Source organism: Conger conger, chromosome 12, assembly GCF_963514075.1.
Source record: "Conger conger chromosome 12, fConCon1.1, whole genome shotgun sequence".
Taxonomy (NCBI): Eukaryota; Metazoa; Chordata; class Actinopteri; order Anguilliformes; family Congridae; genus Conger; species Conger conger.
This window is the reverse complement of record NC_083771.1, coordinates 41,340,368-41,361,497: the sequence shown is the minus strand read 5'-3', so window position 1 is coordinate 41,361,497 and position 21,130 is coordinate 41,340,368. Positions and strand designations below refer to the sequence as shown.

The window sequence follows — 21,130 nt, the reverse complement described above, 5'->3', positions numbered from 1 at the left end:
GTCTGACACACTTAGAGGAGAAAGCGTACTATTGGGACAAAACCATGTGAGTCTGAAAATCAGAGCAAATATTAGGACAAATTAAAATGGGCGATGACAGCGCCTCAAAATCAGTTCTGGCCTTACATTCACAAGCGCAGAATCGTGTAAAAGACCCAATCGCATCGTCTTTTCTATTCTCTAAAATGCGGTCCAACAGTCGGACTCGTTTTCTCAGCCGCATCCCACAAACCCCAACCTGACCACATCAAACAGAAGATTACTTAATGGACCTGCCACACAAGACTCCTTATCACCAGACAGCCATATGTTCAGGGAGAAGGGTGCGTGTGTGCGCTCCGTTTCCCTCCCACTATAACACTCACCCTGTTTATACATAAATCTCACACTGGAAATCAGGGGCTGACCTGCTTTTAGATTCATGACCATGCCCGGTAGCGTTCATATTTCTGATATTCTTCTCCGAAGGCAGATATACAGTGTACTGTGTCATATTCAGCAGAAGGATAATATGTATCTGAAGTGTCCAGGACATTAGAGCGCATCTATGAGAAATATGAATACTAGTTTCCTGAAGTAAATCAAATCAATAAATTGAAAAACTGTAAAAAAATGTGACATTCCAGCAGAATCCGTTTTTTTGTAACGAGTCATATACTTGATAATGGAATGCAATCTGCCATTTACTGGGAGTTTTTAATTACTGGTATGAGCGTGGAAGGCTAGACACTAGATGATGAGGTCTTAATTAGTGAGGAGGAACTGCCTCCCAAGCAACATTCAAGCTCAGTGATTTCACTCAATTATTTCTCCACATATGCCATTTTCTCAAATCATTCTGTCCCCTTTAACAGAACAGAAATAGCACCGCAATGCAAATTCTCAGAGAGAACTGTGACTTTTCTCTTTAGTGAACCAGAGAGCAGACAGCCTCCGATAAGAAGAAGCCCCATTTTCCCGCTCCCGGACAAAACTATCAGACATTTCAGTACGAGTCCAGTCATTCCACAGCAGAGTGTGCAGTATTCACGCCCCTGACACGGAGGGAGAGAGAACAACAGGCCGTGTCTTTCAGCCGCTCTCCCATCACTGTGCCCAGACAGGACAAACACGCTGCACTACACAGAGAGAGATGTGAAGCAGCTCAGTCCCCAGCAGTGTCCCTGCATTTTAATTACCCACCACCAAAGCCCTAAGCAGCGTGAGATACATTTTCTCATGCAACTGAGTGATCCAGTGCACTCCAGCGCCCCTGGAGATGTGTATCTTTGGCAGAAGGAAGAGTTTGAAACCTTGTTCCGGTTGATAATGAATTTGTTTTATTTTATTCATTTTATTTATGCTGAATTTATGTTAGTCAAGCAAGCAACAAACCAAACTTGCTCTTTTGACTCCTCAGTAAATCATGAATAAAGATGATATGTATCCTCACAAAGGGGTCCTTGACCTAAAAACCTGGTGCCAGACTGGTGCAGGCTGGTAGCACCTGTTTGCTCCACCTGCACATAGACAGGCTAGGGTGACACACACACACACACACACACACACACACGTACATACACTTAGCTAGAATGGCCATAGCACCTGGAGAGACTTGAGGCTCTCAGGCTCAGAGCCCATTAGCCAATCACCACGCAGAATGTCCATATTTCTCCAACAGGCCCAGTAGCAAACAGATGGCTTCACACAAATAGTTTATGCTGCAAATTTTAACTCCACATACCGCGCACACACACACACACACACACACACATAAGCACCTGTGCACGCACACTCACACACATCAGTGCACACATACTTACTTTAGAGATATTCCTAATGGACAAATCCCATTAAGATCTCAACTTCAAAAGCAGAACAGAGAGCAGAAAATGAGGAAACACGGCCCTTGTGGTTTATCTTGGAAGATAAACGCTGCAACAAAATTCAAAAATGCAGATATTCTTCTTCTAAATGTTTTTAGTTCTTTTTAGGCTTAGGTGTCAACAATAGCAAAATGCTACTTGTGTCGCTTTCAAGTCTGGTAGATTATTTAAAACTATGGTACTTTTGCACAGCACCACTAGCAACGTAGACAAGGTTTAAAGGGAGTATATCATTTCAGAGTATCAACTCTCATTCATTTTGGTACACACCAAATACTCCTACTACTAACTCATGGCTCACGGCTCATGTCACAGAAACCATACACAGGCTGTGGGCTGATTGGCCAAAGACGTGCCTAATGCAGCATTCTAAGCCTTTTCTGGGGCCCGTCTACAGTGTCTCTACGCCGTTTAATCCACCGTTTACTGAAAGTGTACAACGTGCTAAAGGAGGCCGAATATAATGACACCTCAAGATGGAGACTGTCATTTCTATCATTCTGAGTCAGCTTTCAGAAGTCCTGACTTTCAAACAAATGTAAAAAAAAATATATATATGTATATATATATATATATACAATGTCATATTTTTTCATGATAAGTTTAAGAAGAATTATTTATCAAAAGCCATTGACTGATGTTTGCTATGTTTTGGTTCAAAAGGAGATGCTTGTGTCCCTATTCATTTTGTATTGTGATTCATATCTGTAAAAAGAATATTCACTTCAACTTTATGGAACCCACCATCTAAATTCTAGAACTTGGAATGAGATACTTTTCACTTGTTCATTTACTGCTATTAAAGTTATTTTTTATATATATATATATATATATATATATATATATATATATATATATATATATATCAGCTATTATGGGTTTGGTGACAACACCAGTTATCATTCTATTTTCATTTTATGTGATTTTTAAATCTGCTTTCCCCAAAGACAATAAACAAGCAACTGTAAATTGCTTACAGTACATCTATTAGATAAAATGCAGATAGCTGAAATCACATAATGTTGAAACAATGAAATGAAAATGCATTTGTGTCATAGCAGGCGGATTCATTTTTGCTCCAGATTCATGCTGCGCAGGTGCATTAGAAAAAGCGTAGTTCTTTGGCATTTCACAATTCTGTTTCATAACTTGTAAATCCAAAGCCGTGCTAAGAAAAGTGAAGGAACCACGGGCCATACACCCTCAAACTTTGGTGAGGCTTCAGAAATGATATGCTGCCGAGAAAGTGATAAGAAGTCAAGGTCACTGCTGCCTAGTGGGGCCTGACAGTGTATGGCATTATGGGTCAGGAGGAAGATCTTCAAATCGATATGGGATGACACAGACATGCCCTGTGTCACTGCCCCGGGATGTTGTGGACGTGAAATGGCAGATTTAGCAGACACTGCCCTGCAGTGAGCTCACTGAGCTGCAAGGCCTATGACCTGAGTATGCCAGAGTCAAAACAGACAGGCATCCATTACTGGTCTAGATACTCCTTGTTCCACAGCCAAGGTGAAAAAAGTGTGTTATTATTATAGCCATGTCTGCCCCATGATACCAAAACATATTCCAGGCTTAAATGCTTAATTTAATGTAAAGAGCATAACTTACGACATAAGACAAATGTGTTATGCCAACTAAATGTATTAAACAATCCTTAATGTCATCCACAGTCTTTGTGAGGGCTTAAGGCAGGAGTGTCTAATCTTTGGAAAAGGGCAGATGTGGGTGCAGATTCTGATTTAAGCCCAGCACTAATACATCTGATTTTACTTGTCAGAGCCTTCATTGAAGACCATGATTGGTTAATTCGTTGAATCTGGTGTTGTAGAGCTGGTATAAAACAACCCATTTCAAACCTTTTCAGATAAGATTGGATACCCCAGGTTTAAAGCAATAAATACCAATAAAATATAACCAAATATAATCAGATCTGTGTTATTACCATTTTGATTCTACTAATCATTCCTGTATCTTGCCACAGCAGACTACTGCCTCTATTTCAGATTGAGCAAAGTGGGGTATGGAGTTGCCAAAGAGAATGCTGCTTTATCTACTCCAGAACCTTTATAATAACCGCACTAAGTTATTATAAAACACAAATATGAAAATATAAAACGGTCTAGCAGAGTGACACCCCCACACAATAGCTCAAGTGTTAAAGGCAGGGCATAAATACTGGAAGCTCCTACCTTTTCATCTGAGCTTATGTGAGAATCGGGCCGTGAAATTGCTGCTGTTCACCATTACACAGGTGGATTTGACACATTGCTGGGGATGATGCAACTCATACAGGCAGTTAAAACAACTTCGACTTTAGTATTGAGGGGAAATTATTATCTAGATTCCCTTACCTATGCTCACTCCTTAACCCTAAGTTAGGTCATGGGATATAGAGGGACAAATAGACGGTTTAGACTGCTCGGAAAGACTGAAGATGTTCGCAGACGCTAGGAATTGACAACTGCCAGGACTCACATTTCAGGACCAACATGTCTTAATTACTGTCACTAGCCCCTTTGCAACAAGCAAGACTGAATCCATAGCATGAATGGAGGACTAGTATGAGAGTAATTAGTAGAACATGAAATTAAGGCTGTACACAGTGCATTGCAAAATGAATTGAGATTAGCTAGCATACTGTTCCACAGAAGGTGCACACTGGATTTGAACAGCTGCTTCCTGGGAAATGCACCTGATTCTCAAGCAAATCATGTCAAACAGGAAAAAATTTAAACTGCCACAAATGCACAAAGTTGCTCCTGTTATTAAACATTAATTCACCTCAATTTTACTAAATTAAAAAGTATTCACAGTGCTAAAACTACTTTTAAGAAAATACAAATCTTTAAACACATGAAAGCATAGTTAAGTAAAATTGATGCCCAGAAAGAAATGTACTTATTGCCTAATTAAATGTGAGTTGAACATTATTCGTGAAGATACGTGTCAAAGATATCTGGATGGCTCTTAGATTGACATGGGATAATTATCCAGCTATTCATTAATTATAATTATCCAGCTATTAACTAATTATCCAGCAATTAATTAATTATCCTGCTATTAATGAAGATAAATTCCTTCAGCCCAGAAAGTATGTTGAAGAGTCTGCTTACAGCTGGCTTTTCCACTTGTGAAAACTAACTTTAACAAAAGAGAAACAGAGAAGCATTCTGCAAAGAATTACAGCAGAAAGCACAATTAATTCCTATTCAATCCTGTGACCAGCCTTGTGCATAATTCACATTTCTATGTTAATTTCTTTGTCCGTGTTCAGAAGATGCAGCTATGTAGTGCAAGCAATGCCTGGTGCGATTCAGACAGTGTTCTGCAAGACATTTAATAGCGTAACCACTGGCAACCCATAAACCCACTTTCAACAAGCAATGAGAATAGTATTTACTTTAGATTTTTTCTGCATATTCCCTTTAATGTGTAGGCTGCTAGCAAGGTTTTCAAATGCCCCTGAGAGCAAATGCTCCTAAACAAAACTTGATTAAGTAAATGCGTTCCATTGCAAGATAGAAATCAGACAAAAGCATATAGAAAACATAACAACAAGCTGATAAACACAGGCTCTATAAGCAGGCTTGAAGGGAGCGATTTGTTTTACTGTCAGTCAGTTTATCCACCCTGCTGCATGGTAGTCCGTTTTACTGTGCAACACAACTGAACTCACTCCTCTTCTCCGGACCAACGACTTAGATTACAGTGCTCCTGAAAGCCTTGAGCATCACACACACACACACACACACACACACACAGACGGAGAGAGGAGAGGATGAAATGATGAAAGCAGAAGGGAGAAAAACAGAGGCTATTTACCTGTCATGGAATCAGAAGACATGCTCTCCTGCTTCTGCATTTCCTTTCAGGCTCCGTGCATGTGTGTGTGTGTGTGTGTGTGTGCGTGTGTGTGTGCGTGCGTGTGCTTTAACGAAGGTGCCAGAGCAGCAAAGTGCGCGTGGTCCGACAGCTGAGTGATGCCCGTTTCATCACGGGGGGCAATATTAGCCTGCACCCGCACGCGAGACGCACTGCACGTTAGCTGTTTAACACATATTAAAGAAATCAAGAGCAGAGGAGTGAGTGAGCGAGGGAGGGAGAGGGAATGAGGCAGGGCGGGAGGGGATGGAGGCGGAAAGCAATCACCTTTAGTGCACGGTTACACATTCAGGGTTTAGCCATTATTCTTCCTTCCCCTCCACGTAACCTTGCTGTGCCGGCAGAATGCTAAGCCTGTGCTCCCTCACCATCCTCACCATGCCTGTGTGCCGTGTGTGTGAGAGAGAGTGTGTGTGTGTGTGTGTGAGAGAGTGTGTGAGTGTGTGAGTGTGTGTGTGTGTGTGTGAGAGTGTGTGAGTGTGAGTGTGTGTGTGTGTGTGTGTGTGAGAGAGTGTGTGAGTGTGTGTGTGTGTGCCATGCGCGCGTGTGTGTTTGTACTTATGTGCACGCATAAGTCTGTGCGTATGGATGTACAATAATGCATATGTATGCACATGCATGCATTTGAATGTGTGCGTGTGCATGTGTGTTTGTTTATACTTATATGCACGCATAAGTCTGTGCGTATGGATGTACAACAATGCATATGTATGCACGCGCGTGCATGTGTCTGAGCCCGCGTGTACGTGTGTGTGTGTGCGCGCGTGCGTGTGTGTGTGTGTGCGTCTCAACCTCCAGAGATACCCACTGTAAATATTCAGCATCCCATGCTAAAAAGAAGACAAGAATGAATTCTGCCATGCCGCTTCTTTACACACAGGTCATTTAATGCCCTGGTGTAGCGAGGTTAAATATGGCAACACAGTGGCAGTCATAGCACAGGGCACTGAATTAAACATGTGCATTAAATCACAGCGCGGCGCCTATGACAGAGGCCCACGCACAATGACGATGACACGGACAAAAAGCACGGCTATAATCCAGCGAAATATTCAATGATCTACTATATAAACAAGATGCTGATCCAGCCATTAGAATATGCAAATGGTTACATTCACATCTGTTTTTATATAGCGGAGGCTATGATGAGGCTAACTTCCCTACATATTTATATTTAGAGAAATATGGCCAAGATATTGAGCCAATACAAGGAAAGATTGTGTGGCTTATATTTATTCACAATCACAAATATACACAGTGGGATAACAAGACAAAGTGGCCACTATAATAAGTAAATGCATTGAATTTTAAGATCAAAATAAAATAAAGCAAATGTCTGATAATTCAAAGAAATATTCTGATTATTTTATAAATTCCAAAAGCAGATATCCCTGTTATCAACGTAAGTATCTCAACGTATTATGGGACTTTGAAATTGGAGTTTAAGTCAAGATTGGTGGATATGGATACTGAAATGAAACGTGAAAAATCGCAAAAGACATTGCCAAAATGTGACGCATGACAAGGTTTGTCAGGTAAAATAAATTCACAGAACAACAGCATTGAATAAATGACTCTGAACAGCCACATTTCTACTTGAGGAAAATAATATGATCATCTACTTTTGTGCTATTGATGCCAACCTACCACCCAACATAATTAAACATTATTTTGTTTCGCTTGTGAATAGCACTGTAGCTATACTGTGCTTGATGCAGAAATTTTTTCTGAGATAATCTACAGTTTCATAAGCAGTTTGTAAATCACATCAAGTGGATATGCTGAGAATTCTAAATCCAATTAATGTATGGGGAGGTGTCAGCTGTTGTCAGAATTCCAGTTTCATAAACAGTGTGTTTTGCAAGCAATTCATCAAGTGGATACGCTCAGAATTCTAAATTGAATAAATGTATCCGGAGATGTCAGCTGTTGTCAGAATTATTTCTTAAAAAGCAAAGAGCTTGCCTTCATGTTAAAAGTTAGGAACTACAAACCAGCAGTCCAAAACTAGTCTTTATTGTGGTAAATATCTAGCTTGCACACCATTATCTACTAACAAGTGGCGGTATGCAATAAAGAAGAAACCGTATGCATATGGGGAAAAAAATCTGAAGTGATTATCAGCCCAGATAGGGGCAAAACTGTACTAGGAACTGAAAATAAGGTACTCCAAAGAGCAAGTGCCCAAACGCACCAGTGAGTACCGGCCCAGTTTAGGTATACTAGTGTCTTGCTATCACATGCACACATGAATGACCTTTCTTCACCGACAGTTAATTGGTTTTCATCATCATAGGTGCATGTTACCATGGTTACTCGGTTAACTGATTATCTGCACAGCTCTAATGTAGGTTTACTTCCAGCATCAGATCAAAACGAGGATAGACTAAAAAAAGATACTGAGGTAGGGCTAATAAACAAACTGTGTTGAAATAATCACGAATGATGATGAATATGACTTGGCTTTCCAAACTGAGATAAAATGGGAAAAACACATGAAATAAAACTAATCACACCATTGTCTTGAAACCGCGAACAATATCCCCAGTGGGAATTCCCAGTTATTGCAGCACTACAGCAAATGGCATGCTGGTTGACCTCTACAAACAGACTGATGAACCGTATAAGGCAGCACCACACAAGGCTGCAAACACAAGATCATATCATTGACAGCCACATTCCTACACAGGCATTCTTACTGAAGACTCTCATTCCCCTCTCATGAAATCTGGTGGTTACTAGTGGAACAGTATGCTAGCTAAATTCCTGCCAAGGAGATGGGATGTATGTATAGAAGCTATTTTTATTTTAAAATACAATCACACTAATTATGGGTTGAGGAAAATATAATCACAGAGAGACCCATGTGATCCTCTAGAGACACCGTAGCTTGATCACATACATATTTCTACAGCGAGTTCGGTAGACTTAGAAATGACGGAATGTTAGAAATGATGTTCCAAACTGTGTATTTTGGAAAGCCTATTGTGTAGCCTATATCTATATCTATATCTAGCCTATATCTTTTTTTTTTAATTATTGTTTTATTTTTTCTCAGCCTCATAATGGGTTCTTTGACTGTCATTGGCACAACGACAGGGACTCATGGGTCATGGGCCCCATGTTAACAAATGCCAATAACAGACACCAAAGGCAATCAAAAGGCAGGACTAAGGAAGCATGCTGAGAAGCTAACTGTTCACCTAAAATGGGGGTGGGGGTGGACTATGGATAGAAAGGTAGTTTTATTGGTTTTTAAATTTCTTTACATTTTAAAATTATTTTTCTTTTCTTTTTTTAAACACTGATTAACACAAAATAATAATTTTAACAGAGACTTAAACGAATGAGACAACGACATCAAAAGAATGAAAATAAACTTAAAGAAAGAGTGATTACAAAATATTCCAAAAAGACCTCACAAAACTTAACAAAATCCATTTCTACAATAAAGAAACTATGGATAGAAAGGGATGTGATTCCAACAGGCCTGTCCTGATATGGATGCAAAAACAGTAAAACTATAGGGGACAGTCTGCACAGTAACCTCACATTCATGGTTTCATTTCAAATCCAATGTGCTAGACTACAGAGAACAAGATGGAACCAACTGTCCCAATTCATACGGACTGCACTGTATGTGTAAGAAATATGCCTTCAACATAGTGCAAAATAATTCAATAATTTTGTGTCATGTTTGCATTTTCATCAGAATACTGTCTTACTAATACATTATTCAAAAAACATAACTTGATTTGCCTGTGAGCAAAACTGCTCCCTTGTGACAAGGGTGGATATGCAAGACAATAATTATATTATTTGTAGTAATCCTATTGCAATATTTGTTGATGACATCATTTTTGATTGCTTGGCTTCAGTCATCTTTCAGCTGGCTTACCAGATGACAAGGAAGTCTGCAGGGTCTACTTCTGATTTTAATATATCTCTAGTAATCCGTTTCCACTGGAATTCTGTTGAATCTTCAGAAAAAAAGAAAGGTACATCCTTCATCATGCTTTAATCATGTTGTGCTTAATCTTTATTTCCAGAAATATTTTGTTTTAAATTTAACAGAGTGCTCATTGGTAAATCAGCAACATTCACATTCAACTAAAAGCATTCAAATGCAATCACTGATTCCTGTGAAGACTGGCAACAGCACCATCACGTGTAAGTACTAATACATATGACATTTTCAACTGACGTGTTTCATCATCGATTCATACATCTACATACGCAACAACAATGAGGACTTCAGGACTTCATACTCAATTTTGTTTTCCATCTCTCTGTATACAATACATGCACTGACCTATACTATGAGCTGTGCTACCCTGTTAGCCCTGCCTACATGGTGAACAAAAATAAAAGTTACTCTTCCTGAGAGCTGAATGTCTGAATGTTTTTCACAAAGAGAAAACATGTAAATATGTAGCTTAAATCTAACTTCCTATACCCATCTCTCAGCTGTGCTTCCTGGAAGTTTGCGTGAGGTGACTCTTGAAACTTGATGCTGCTAATGCTAACAGGTGTTTGCTTGAGATATTATGAGACTCATAATACACCTGTAATAAATTCATAATAGTCATGCTGACCAAGGCATATAGCCAGACCCCCCCCCCTCCTCCAGATTCAGAGGCAGCAGAGAAAGTGGTTGCTAACTGGTGATAATAATATTTTTCTTAGGTTTCTCTTACAGTACATCGGTCAGCAATATACAGACTGAAAGTTATGTGATCGCCCCTGTTGAACTATCTGCATCCCTTTCTGTGAACAAGGCAACTGGGAAAGTTATGTTATTTTTTTTGTCAAGTTAAATCCCATGAGTTTGCCACAGCCCATAACACATTACAAATTATATTCACAAATGTCCTATTGACAGAACTGATTCTGCTGTTACAGCACAGACAGACCACAGAGCTCAACTAACAGGTGCAGAGTCTATAACACAGCATTTTGGGTACTTTAAGCTCTATCCAGTTGCATAACGGCACACAGATTACGATGAGTTCGAAATGAAGAACAGTGAAACAGGAATTAAAAAGCTGTACCTCGTGGTTCAGGCCTTTTAAAGAGTGGTTATCTGGAAACTACTGCGAACCCTTATGCTCTTCCACGTCCATGGGGGTCATGGGTGTGCAATCAATGGGCACTTCATAAGTCAGAAGGATGTAAATAGAGTCCTGAATGGCTGTCCTGTCATTGAACAGAAGGTCAATATTATAGACACATTTTGAGTGAGAATAATATGGGTCCAGGGTGTACTCCTGCATTTTGCCAAATGTATGCTGGGATAGGCTCCAGCCACCCTGCGACCCTGTTCAGGATAAGCGGGTTAAGATAATGGATGGATGGATGGATGGATGTTCCTCAATATCCTCAGGATATTCTTTTGGGAGACTCTCAGACTCTCAAGCAGGGTGTTCTAGAGATGTTGCACCCTGTTTATGTCCGCCAGGCTTTCAGTGTTGAATTTTTGGCAGCTGAGTTTCATTTGTGTCCTCCTTTTCCGCATTCACCTGATGGTCATTAGGGAGCGAATGAGGCGGTGGTCTGGCCAGCAGTTGTCCGTGCAGGTCATGGGTCTGGTGATCTTGATATCTTCACGATCCTTGGCCCTGACAATCACCTCATCTATGATATACCAGCGCTTGGATCGGGGATGCATCTAAGAAGGTTTTCAAGGACCTTCCAAGAGTTACTGTAACAACATGCTAACATTATGAGAATAGAAATTGTCTGCAAAGTGCAATTATAGTATGGATAGATAGTATGGATACAATTATAGTATGGATAGAATTCAGTACCCCAATTCTATTACCCTTCTATATGAGGGTAGGAGACTTGTGAAATCAAGGGCTGAGTGTGCCATCAAGCAGGGCCTTAAAATAGCTTGTGTTTGCACAGATACACAGTTCCGATGCTCTTGGCAGTGAAAACAGGTCACCGATGACTTGTGGTTTTTGGAATGATATACAGTGCATGTCAGACAGCAAATGTGTCGCTAATATCAGCACAGTGACGTCACCAGTCTCAATGAAAAATTGCATCCAAATTAGCTGAGCAAGCTCACAAATGTACAGTTCGTTAAAATCCCTCTGCATTTTCCTTTGAAATGCATTTCCTGAAATCCTGCTCATGTATCAGAAACAACCAGTCTTTTGTACTCCAAAGAATCCCATTCAGTCTACTCAACCCTCAACAATTAACACAGAGAAAAATGGCATGGTTTCAATAGAAAACAACTTTCTAGTTACAATTTGCTGACTATTTAGCCACCAATGTACTATATATTTCTAGTGCCAATCCATCCGTGAATTTACCTATTTTCTTGTGAACTGAACCACCTCCCAGTGTGCATAACCAGTTATCTGCCAGTTTGATTGTTTCAGCATGCTCTTATATTTTCTCCAGAAGAGAAATTATTACAGTCTTACAGTAGAATAAGGTAAGACTCAAATTGAGTCTTTGGTAAAATGACAGATGGGTAAACTTTCTGAGAACACAGCAAACAGAGACTGCCAGTGGAGCAGATGGCCCACAGTTCCCAGTAATGACCCGGTACAAAATATTCAACCCATTAAATGACATCAACAGGTAAAAGTTTAAAATGGAAATTCAAACCATCTCAGAGGTTAACCTGGCGGCATTCTCTTCCGCTGTCACTGCCGCCAAAGCAAAATACTATCAAACACAAATTCAGAACTCCACTTCTAACCCCCGGAAACTGTTCTCTATTTTCTCCTCTCTCCTCAACGCACCGCCTCCTCCACCTCAGTCCTCCTTCGCTGCTTGATGACTTTGCAGATTTTTTTGATGAAAAGGTCATAGACATCCGCAGATCCTTTACAACCACCGCCCCCCTCACTGTGTCTTCTGGCTGTTTTCCAGCATCCTCCAAGAGGGCCCACGTCACTCCACTGCTAAAAAAGCCTACTCTGGATCCCTCCATCATCCAGAACTACCGCCCCGTATCTCTTCTTCCTTTTCTTTCTAAAACCATAGAACAAGCTGCTTCTAGTCAACTTTCTTCTTTCTTTTCTAACAACAACCTGCTAGACCCCCATCAGTCTGGCTTCAGATTGGGCCACTCGACAGAGACCGCGCTCCTCTCCGTCAGTGAGTCGCTCCATGCCGCACGAGCAGCCTCTCTCTCCTCTGTCCTCATTTTTCTAGATCTCTCTGCCACCTTCGACACTGTGGATCACTCAATCCTCCTGTCCGCCCTGTCAGCAACGGGCATCTGTGGCACAGCCCTGGACTGGATTGAGTCCTATCTCTCTGGTCGCTCCTTCCAGGTTGCCTGGGCTGGTACGGTATCGACACATCGGCCCCTTGCCACAGGAGTTCCCCAGGGCTCAGTCCTAGGCCCACTTCTTTTTTCTCTTTACACTCGTTCCCTTGGCCCTGTGATCACTGCACATGGGCTATCCTACCACTGCTATGCGGACGATACCCAACTCTTCATCTTGTTCCCACTATCTGATACACAGGTTTCAGCCCGTATCTCTGCTTGTCTGAGTGACATCCAGAGCTGGATGGACAACCAAGCTCAACCCAGGTAAGACTGAAATGATATTCATCCTTGCTAATACCTCTCCCCCATCTGGATCTCTCCATTTCCCTCGGGGATACCACACTCACGCCATCACCCAGTGCAAGGAACCTTGGCATGGTGATGGACAGCAGACTGACCCTCTCCGAGAACATTGCAGCAGTGACCCGGTCATGCAGGTTCTTCCTATACAACATACGGAGAATCCACCCCTTTCTCACCCCCTACTCGACCCAGCTCCTGGTCCAAGCGATGGTTCTGTCCCGCCTGGACTACTGCAATTCCCTCTTGGCTGGCCTCCCAGCATCCGCCATCAGACCCCTCCAACTTATCCAGAATGCAGCAGCTCGTCTGGTCTTCAACCTTCCCAAATACTCACATGTCACCCCTGTGTTTACTTCCCTCCACTGGCTGCCTGTCATGGCTCGCATCAAATTCAAAACATTGGTGCTAGCCTTCCAAGCAGTTAAGGGGTCTTCCCCAGCTTACCTACAAAACATCATCAGACCCTACACCCCTGCCAGACCTCTTTGTTCAGCCTCCACAGGCCGCTTGGCACCTCCCCCTCTCCGAACTTCCACCTCACACTCACGACTACTGTCTGTTCTGGCTCCACGGTGGTGGAATGAACTCCCCGTTGAGGTCAGAACTGTAGAATCTCTTCCCACCTTCAAGCACAAACTGAAGACGCACCTCTTCAAGCAGCACCTGTCCCCATCCCTCCCTACCTCCCTGTGAACCTTAATTGTTGTCTTTCTGTGATTTACTTTTTGTGTATTGGTATTTTTAGTTTGGCTAGGTAAGCAATGTTTGGCTAGTTAAGTTTGGTCACTTTTGCTTCGTTGTTTGTTTGTTTGTTCGTTTAAAATAAAAAATAAAATAAAAATTCAAATAGGCCCTGGTCCTTATCTTTGTTGTACAGGTAGCAGTTGAAATTGTACTTCCCTCTAGGGTCTTTCAGCGCACTTGTCCCTGGTTATGGGTATGCACTTTGTTGTACGTCGCTCTGAATAAGAGCGTCTGCCAAATGCCATTAATGTAATGTAATGTAATGAACCAGGAAACCAATATCCCAGTAAAGCCAGCCACCATATGTCTCAAAGACTTATACTGACTTATACCGAAATATGATGAACTCAGTGCTTGTGATTGGTAGACTATGCTGTCTTTTCTATGTACTAAGATTTTTACACATAAAGCATTTTTTCTACTGCCTGCACCCGAAAATTACAATGTCTCCACACAAGGTACTCGAGCAATAGTCCGATGCAATAAATTCTTGATGAATTTCCTCCATCCTCAGTAGATTGAAGTGGCTGCACTGGCACCATTGGTTGTGCATGCGAAGCTTCATTCTACTGTGAACAGATGTCAGAGTGAGAGAGTATCTGACAGCACTCCGGATATTCCCTGATTAAAAACCTCTCTACTGAAAATCCTGTCATTGCTAATCCATCATGGAGGCCAAATTAGAAGAGAGTCCTCACTGGGATGGAAATATTGTGATCATGACACCTGGCATCATTGATTTGAACCAACAGGCTATTGTGGTCAGCTTTCTCAGATTTCCACCTGGGCAGTTAGCCTACTACCCAGGTATTGGTACTGGTATTTTTCTCTGATGACCTTTGCTGGAGTGTTCAAGATGAGGTAGCACACAGACAGCTATGTTTGTCAATACTCCTGCCTTTGGTCACATTCATTTAAAGTCCATATACTTTATATACGTTTATTTGCTATCATACTTCACTCAATTATTTAAAAAAACTGATGAACTGTGGATTTTAAAATAAGAAATCTGGAAGCTTATTGACATTGCATTTTTGTATTTTCCGACAAAACTGATATTAAACCTGAATTCAATAAATGTATGTCCTGTACTTTACTCAAAAACTACATGCAAGATACATTTTTTTCATCACAAGCAAAGTTGACAGAACATTTTAGTGTTTGCTGAACATAAAGCTTAAGAAATAGGCATAAAATGAATTGTCAAAGTTAAGAAGAAATGGTAATTGAATCCATGGCCATTGCTAGGTCAGATATCTCTTGCACTTGGACTCAAGACTGTCGAGGGTAAATTCCCTGGGAAAAACCTAGACCTTGTAACGTGGAAATGTTACACAATGCATGAGATTCCTGAGAATCCACTTTTCACCAGCCCCTTTTCATGTTTATCCCACAGCATCCCAAAGCTCATCTATGCAGTGCACCAACCGCAAACCTAAAGTGGCTTATCCCAAATCCCTGTTCCTCTTCATCCTCCCCCTCCCCTATCCCCTAGCCCCTGAAACATAAGCACCAAATCTCACACCTGATTATCGGTCCCTCATAAGAGATGTAAAAAAAAAAAAGTAAAGTGGCTGAAAAGATTAATCACTAATGCTGCATACCGTAGCTTAGTGATTACATGGTTACTGACACAAAAAAATGGCTATATAAAAAAGGAAAGCACTAATTCAGATGTACAGATGTTGCTGATTAATCAATGTACTTGTATGAATTGGAGGGAAAATAATTATTATTCATATGTAATGAATTTTATAGCCAGTCTGTAAGGAGGCTACTCCATGACCCAGGGCTACAATTACAATTCTGGTTTCGTGTTTTCATACAGTAACAAGTTAATGTGCAGAAATTCAGTGAACACAATGGATGTTTCCATTCCCAACAGACAATTTTAAATCTCCTGATAAGAAGTATGAATCCTGAACCTCTTCACAACAGCCGATTAATTATATTTGGAGTGTACATTGAATTTTCTCAACACTTTTTGCGGTCATCCAGTCATCTGCATAAAAGCCCTCTACAAAGTTCTTTCACAACTTCCGTAACAAACTTGAATTGATTTTTTATTTCCTGTCAAAAGGTTGCATCTTTCACAGCAGGAGGGCACATCTCTGTACTGTGTTCCTGTGCCTCATTGATCAGGAGGTTACTCTACAGGCACCTCTGAGTAGATGGATGACTTGATCGATACACTATTTTCAGAGAGGGCTCAATGTTCCAAACCTAATGCTTTGTACCGACATCTGAGGAGATGCAGCCAGTCCACTCTCCAAAACTCACAATGCAGCATAATGACGTGTTAATGGGATCAAACAACCATTTGTCAAATCCCTTCTCACCTCACCCTGATACCACTGCCCTCGCCACACATAGCCACAGATTGGGGACAACAACTGAATAAAATCAATATGTTCTCGGCCTTCCAAAGCTGAAAATCACTTATTAAGTAAATAAATATTAAAATATGAACAAAAAACAAGATGAAAATAAACAGGATGACGTATTGGTCTTCTGGTGCTGTTACCTATCTTCCTTCTCATTCTCTCACCCCTGGCCAAGGTGGTGTTCCTTGATCTCCTCCTGGACATTCTCTGTTTCCCCCTCAATCACCCACCCTATTAACCTCTATATTGTTGTTGTTTACTGCGCTCCAGGGCCCCTGGGAAGTGTCATTGATGAGCTTGACACCTTACGGCCTATGGTTTTGTATTGGTAATTTCTTCATATTAAGTAAGAGAATCAGGCTGGGTCTAACTAATGGGATTTGTGCAGACACATAAACTACCAAGAAATGACCTACTGGGGGCGACATGGCTCAGGTAGTAACAGCAGTCGTCTGGCAGTTGGAGGGTTGCCGGTTCGATCCCCTGCCCGGGCTGTGTCGAAGTGTCCCTGAGCAAGACACCCAACACCCAAATGCTCCTGACGAGCTGGTCGGGGGCTTGCATGGCAGCCAATCGCCGTGAGTGTGTGTATGAATGCTTTGGACAAAGGCGCTATATAAATGCCTACCATTTACTGTACTAAGTTATTTGTGCATTGATTTCATAGTGCACTGCATTTAACTTTCAGACACAAAGTCTACTTAAGGTTGAATTTTACAGGACCACAAAGCTAAATCACCAAATAAATGATAAAGATCTCATGAAAGAAACATGCAATCAGTGTTTGGTTTCTTTAGAATAATCAAGTAAAAACTGAAAAGGCACCTCAGTGATAACACAGATTTGTAGTTTAGTCAGTTCAGAAAACTCAATGAATTCAACTCGGTGAATTCAAGTTACATAATAAAACATTTTGTTTTATTTAGCTTAAAGGAAATTAACAGTTAGAAAATATACACGATGGTTTCCAGCAGCTTCTCAAACAAAACACAGGAAAAACGCAGCATTTAATCTATTTATTTATTTATTTATTTATTTATTTAAATATTTATTATTCCGGAGGACAATGCACACAGACTCCTTCAGCTGGCCTTGTGTCCTTAGTAGAATTTTAATTATAGCCCAAGTATTCATTAGTTTAAGGGAGGGTTAATCGGATCGTCCATAATACACATATATCAAATACACATAACATTTCAGGGATAAATAATTTCAATTTAATTATTTCTGCAACTGCTCAACTTTTAAAGGCGAAATCGAAAAGTACTCACCAGACACCCTTATCCATCCTTGGTGCTGACTTTGGGCCAAATAAAATAGTATGTTGTCCCCAGAGTCCTTGTTTAATTCCATAGACATGATGCGTATCCAAAATAGACGAAAACTTTGGGTAGGCTACTTCCAATGAAACAACGTAGGAGTCGCTTTGCAAACCGTTTCTATGCGCTACCAGGGCAGGTGAAACGGCAGCGTTTCTGCTGCAGACTACATATTGTCAGCGTTCGCACTGCATGTGCAGTAAGTTTGCGATGCTAGTTTCTTCCTTCGACGAAGGGAAAACTGGGACGAAAGGATCTATTTAGGACGCGACGAGAGCGCGGTTTTATTACGACCCATTTGTTTATGAAGGCACGGTAACTTTTGTGCAGAAACACAATAACTAGACTGCTGTTGTGGGTGAAATATGTTCTGTTTAAGTAGGCTATTTACGAAAATTACTGGCACGACATTAATAATTTATATTATATTAATATAAGAACCGGTAAGCTTCTTGATGTTGGATTTTAAATGAGTACAAAACAAGACGAACCAGACGAAATGCATTCGTGGAGAATATTCGAATCCGTGCACTTGTTGCCTGGGATGTATAATTATCCCAAGCTTATTTATTCATTCCTTATTTTACCGCACAGTGAAACGCACGTCGTCCCGGCTTTCACCAAGGGCAGCCTTTTCTGTTTTATTTCTCCCAACTGCGTGTAGCACATTACGCCCCTATTAGAAGCTCGCTACCTTATTACATGTCTGACACTCGGGTCGACCACAATTATTAAACATGAAAGGGACGTTCTAGCCCCCACCGCAGTATCTAGCGGATGAAGCGCGCCGAACCCGACCGCCACGCCGGTTAAAACTGCCTGGTCAGCGACATGGTGCTGCGGAGATGTGAGTGGAAGCGCGTGCTACAGATCATGCAGAATTTCAAGCCGTTGGTTCGCTGCCCAGCGGCTGTAACTCGTTACCTCAAAGTCGCCCATAAATACATTAAATACAAATGATTACAAAAGCTATTCATTTATTAATGTCAGTGTTAGCCACTTACCTGTATGTTTTTGCGTATTGTAGAAGAAGAGGTGAGCTAATATAAGAGTAGGGTAATATAAAGAATGTATTGGCTAAAATAGACACTTGGCCGTTGGAATTAGGTAAGTGTTTTCATAGGTCTACCACACAGGGCAGCAAAACGGGGCCTATTTTAAAAACGGTAATGATCATTCATCTTACACAAAATGGGCTACGATTTTTGGGTTAAAACATTGTTACGAGACCATTGTAAATCCCTTCCTATCATTGAAAAAGGCGTACTGACGGGTTGACACCCTCTGCCTGTGTTTATTGTCCTTACATTCAGGTTTCAAAATATACAGTTTACAGCCGGACACTGTATCAAAACACTGTGTAACTATACAAACATTGGTTGAAAATTGGTTCTAATTTCCGCAGCTAGCGGTGTTTTTACATCAGCGTGTTTACAGAGAAAGTGGAGGGATAAACAGTGTTGTGGTTTGAAGGTGTTTGTTGCTGCTATTCCTCTCTTGGCCGTTAGTCCGAAATGACCTATTGTACATTTAAGCCTATTTTGCTGTGCGCGTGTTGTGTGTAAACTGGAGGGGAAAAAAAAAACATTCACAGACATTAATAGAAAGCCTATGTGGCCTAGCAAGTATGTGGCTCCCAGCTTGTGATCAATTTGACTGCTGACAGAACCATGCAGACAAAATAAATATGAGCAAGCATATTTCATAAAGTTGTTAGCTTCTGTTCTGTTTATATTGACAAGATTAATAACATTTTGCAATTAATAATTTGAATATCACATAATTCAGTAAGCTTTACCACTGTGTTACTGCAGGAATAATCAATTGGCAAATGCTGTTCACGAATCGGGTTTATTAAGGCGAAACAATAAAACCCTTGCCTACATAAACCAGAATGTACCAGCTTAAATAATGATCAGGTTATAAGGGTTTGCCAGTGCTGTGAGGTCGCAATCAGATCAAAGAACAGCCAGAATGGCATGGATTCAAGCACGCTTCCGGAAACATGATTTCGGGTATTTCTTACCTGACAGGAATGGAACCTGGCTGTCCATCCACTTCCAGGTTTGATGCACTGTACATTCAGAGATGCTCTTCTATACACTGTTGTTGTAAACAGAAGATAACTGCTGCTGACGCAGCTAGCCACCCCACTCACAGTTCCAGATTAGAACTTGTTCTTCATTTTGGAGGGGGCTGGAAAGTGCGAAAGTATTGCCGGTATTGAGTAACTACCGAACATGTGACTCATCGCAAGCAATTTGATCCACTGGATGACTGTTCGTCTAGCGTGACTTCTGCTCTTCTATCGACTTATAGAACTCGTACAAATACGACATGTTGAAAAGGACTGTGTTAAAAACTGGCATGTCAAAGTATTACACTGTTGTGACTGCTCAAGTCAGTGGAAGAGCACGTAAGACAAACAGTCATCCTGTGGAATTGCTTGTGACGAGTCACATGTTAACTGATTGCCTAGGCAATAGTTTTGATACTTTCCGCTGTTATTCAGAATTGCAATCTCACCATGTCTGACGTGAAGTTGGTGGTGGATCCATTATGCTTTGGGGTTGTGTAGTAGCTGGTCAGTCAGCAGTCAGTCCAGACATTGAAGTTGAAGAGAGGTTGGGTATTATAGATTAAGATGACACTTAAATGTTGTAATAAAAATAAAAATGGTCACAAGTTGTGTGAACTAAATGTTTTATATTGTATCTTAAGCTAAGCAACATATAGCCTATCCCAAGGACATTCCACATTATTAATTATAACTTGTTAATTTTGGAAGTGATACGTTAATTTATAAGTTACCTGGTACCGTAAACAAACAGTAAACACACTGACGGAGACCATCTCACCATGTCTGACCAAGCAATTCGGAGCAAACGCTTAGTGTGTCGGACATCTCCCTCAAATCACGTGCAAGTCAGAGGTTGCGTGGTCGTAATTCCGCAAGCAGGTTTTTGCTCGGAATTCGGAAGTGTTTGCTCACGCAAAAATCTAACATGATGTCTGATTCAGGGCAGACATCAGAAAACACGTGATCGCAATTCTGAGCTTTGCGGTTTGCCCTGAATTGCTATCATTCATCGCATTGCCGTGTCAGTTGATGCACATGTCAGGTCACACGTTTGGTGATTACTTAGGCACTGGCTTTGGTCACCCCCCCCCATGGCTGTAGATGCATCAATAGATCAGTAGGGTTGGCTGACATTATCCCACAGACTCCGCATTCCAGGCAAAAACGTTTTGAAAAGTCCATCCATCCATCCATTATCTTAACCCGCATATCCTGAACAGGGTCGCAGAGGGGGCTGGAGCCTATCACAG

At 41.1% G+C, this 21,130-nt stretch overlaps 1 protein-coding gene across 1 annotated transcript in view; it reads right to left on the bottom strand.

Moving 5' to 3' along the window:
* Positions 1-19,954, bottom strand: part of si:dkeyp-72a4.1 (uncharacterized protein LOC100148058 homolog) — a 45,879-nt gene extending 25,925 nt beyond the window's left edge. The window contains exon 1 of the mRNA XM_061262158.1: positions 19,827-19,954. Within this exon, the coding sequence (XP_061118142.1) occupies positions 19,827-19,854 (28 nt within the window). The 5' untranslated portion in view covers positions 19,855-19,954. The remainder of the gene's footprint in view (positions 1-19,826) is intronic.
* Between the last annotated feature and the right edge of the window lie 1,176 nt (positions 19,955-21,130).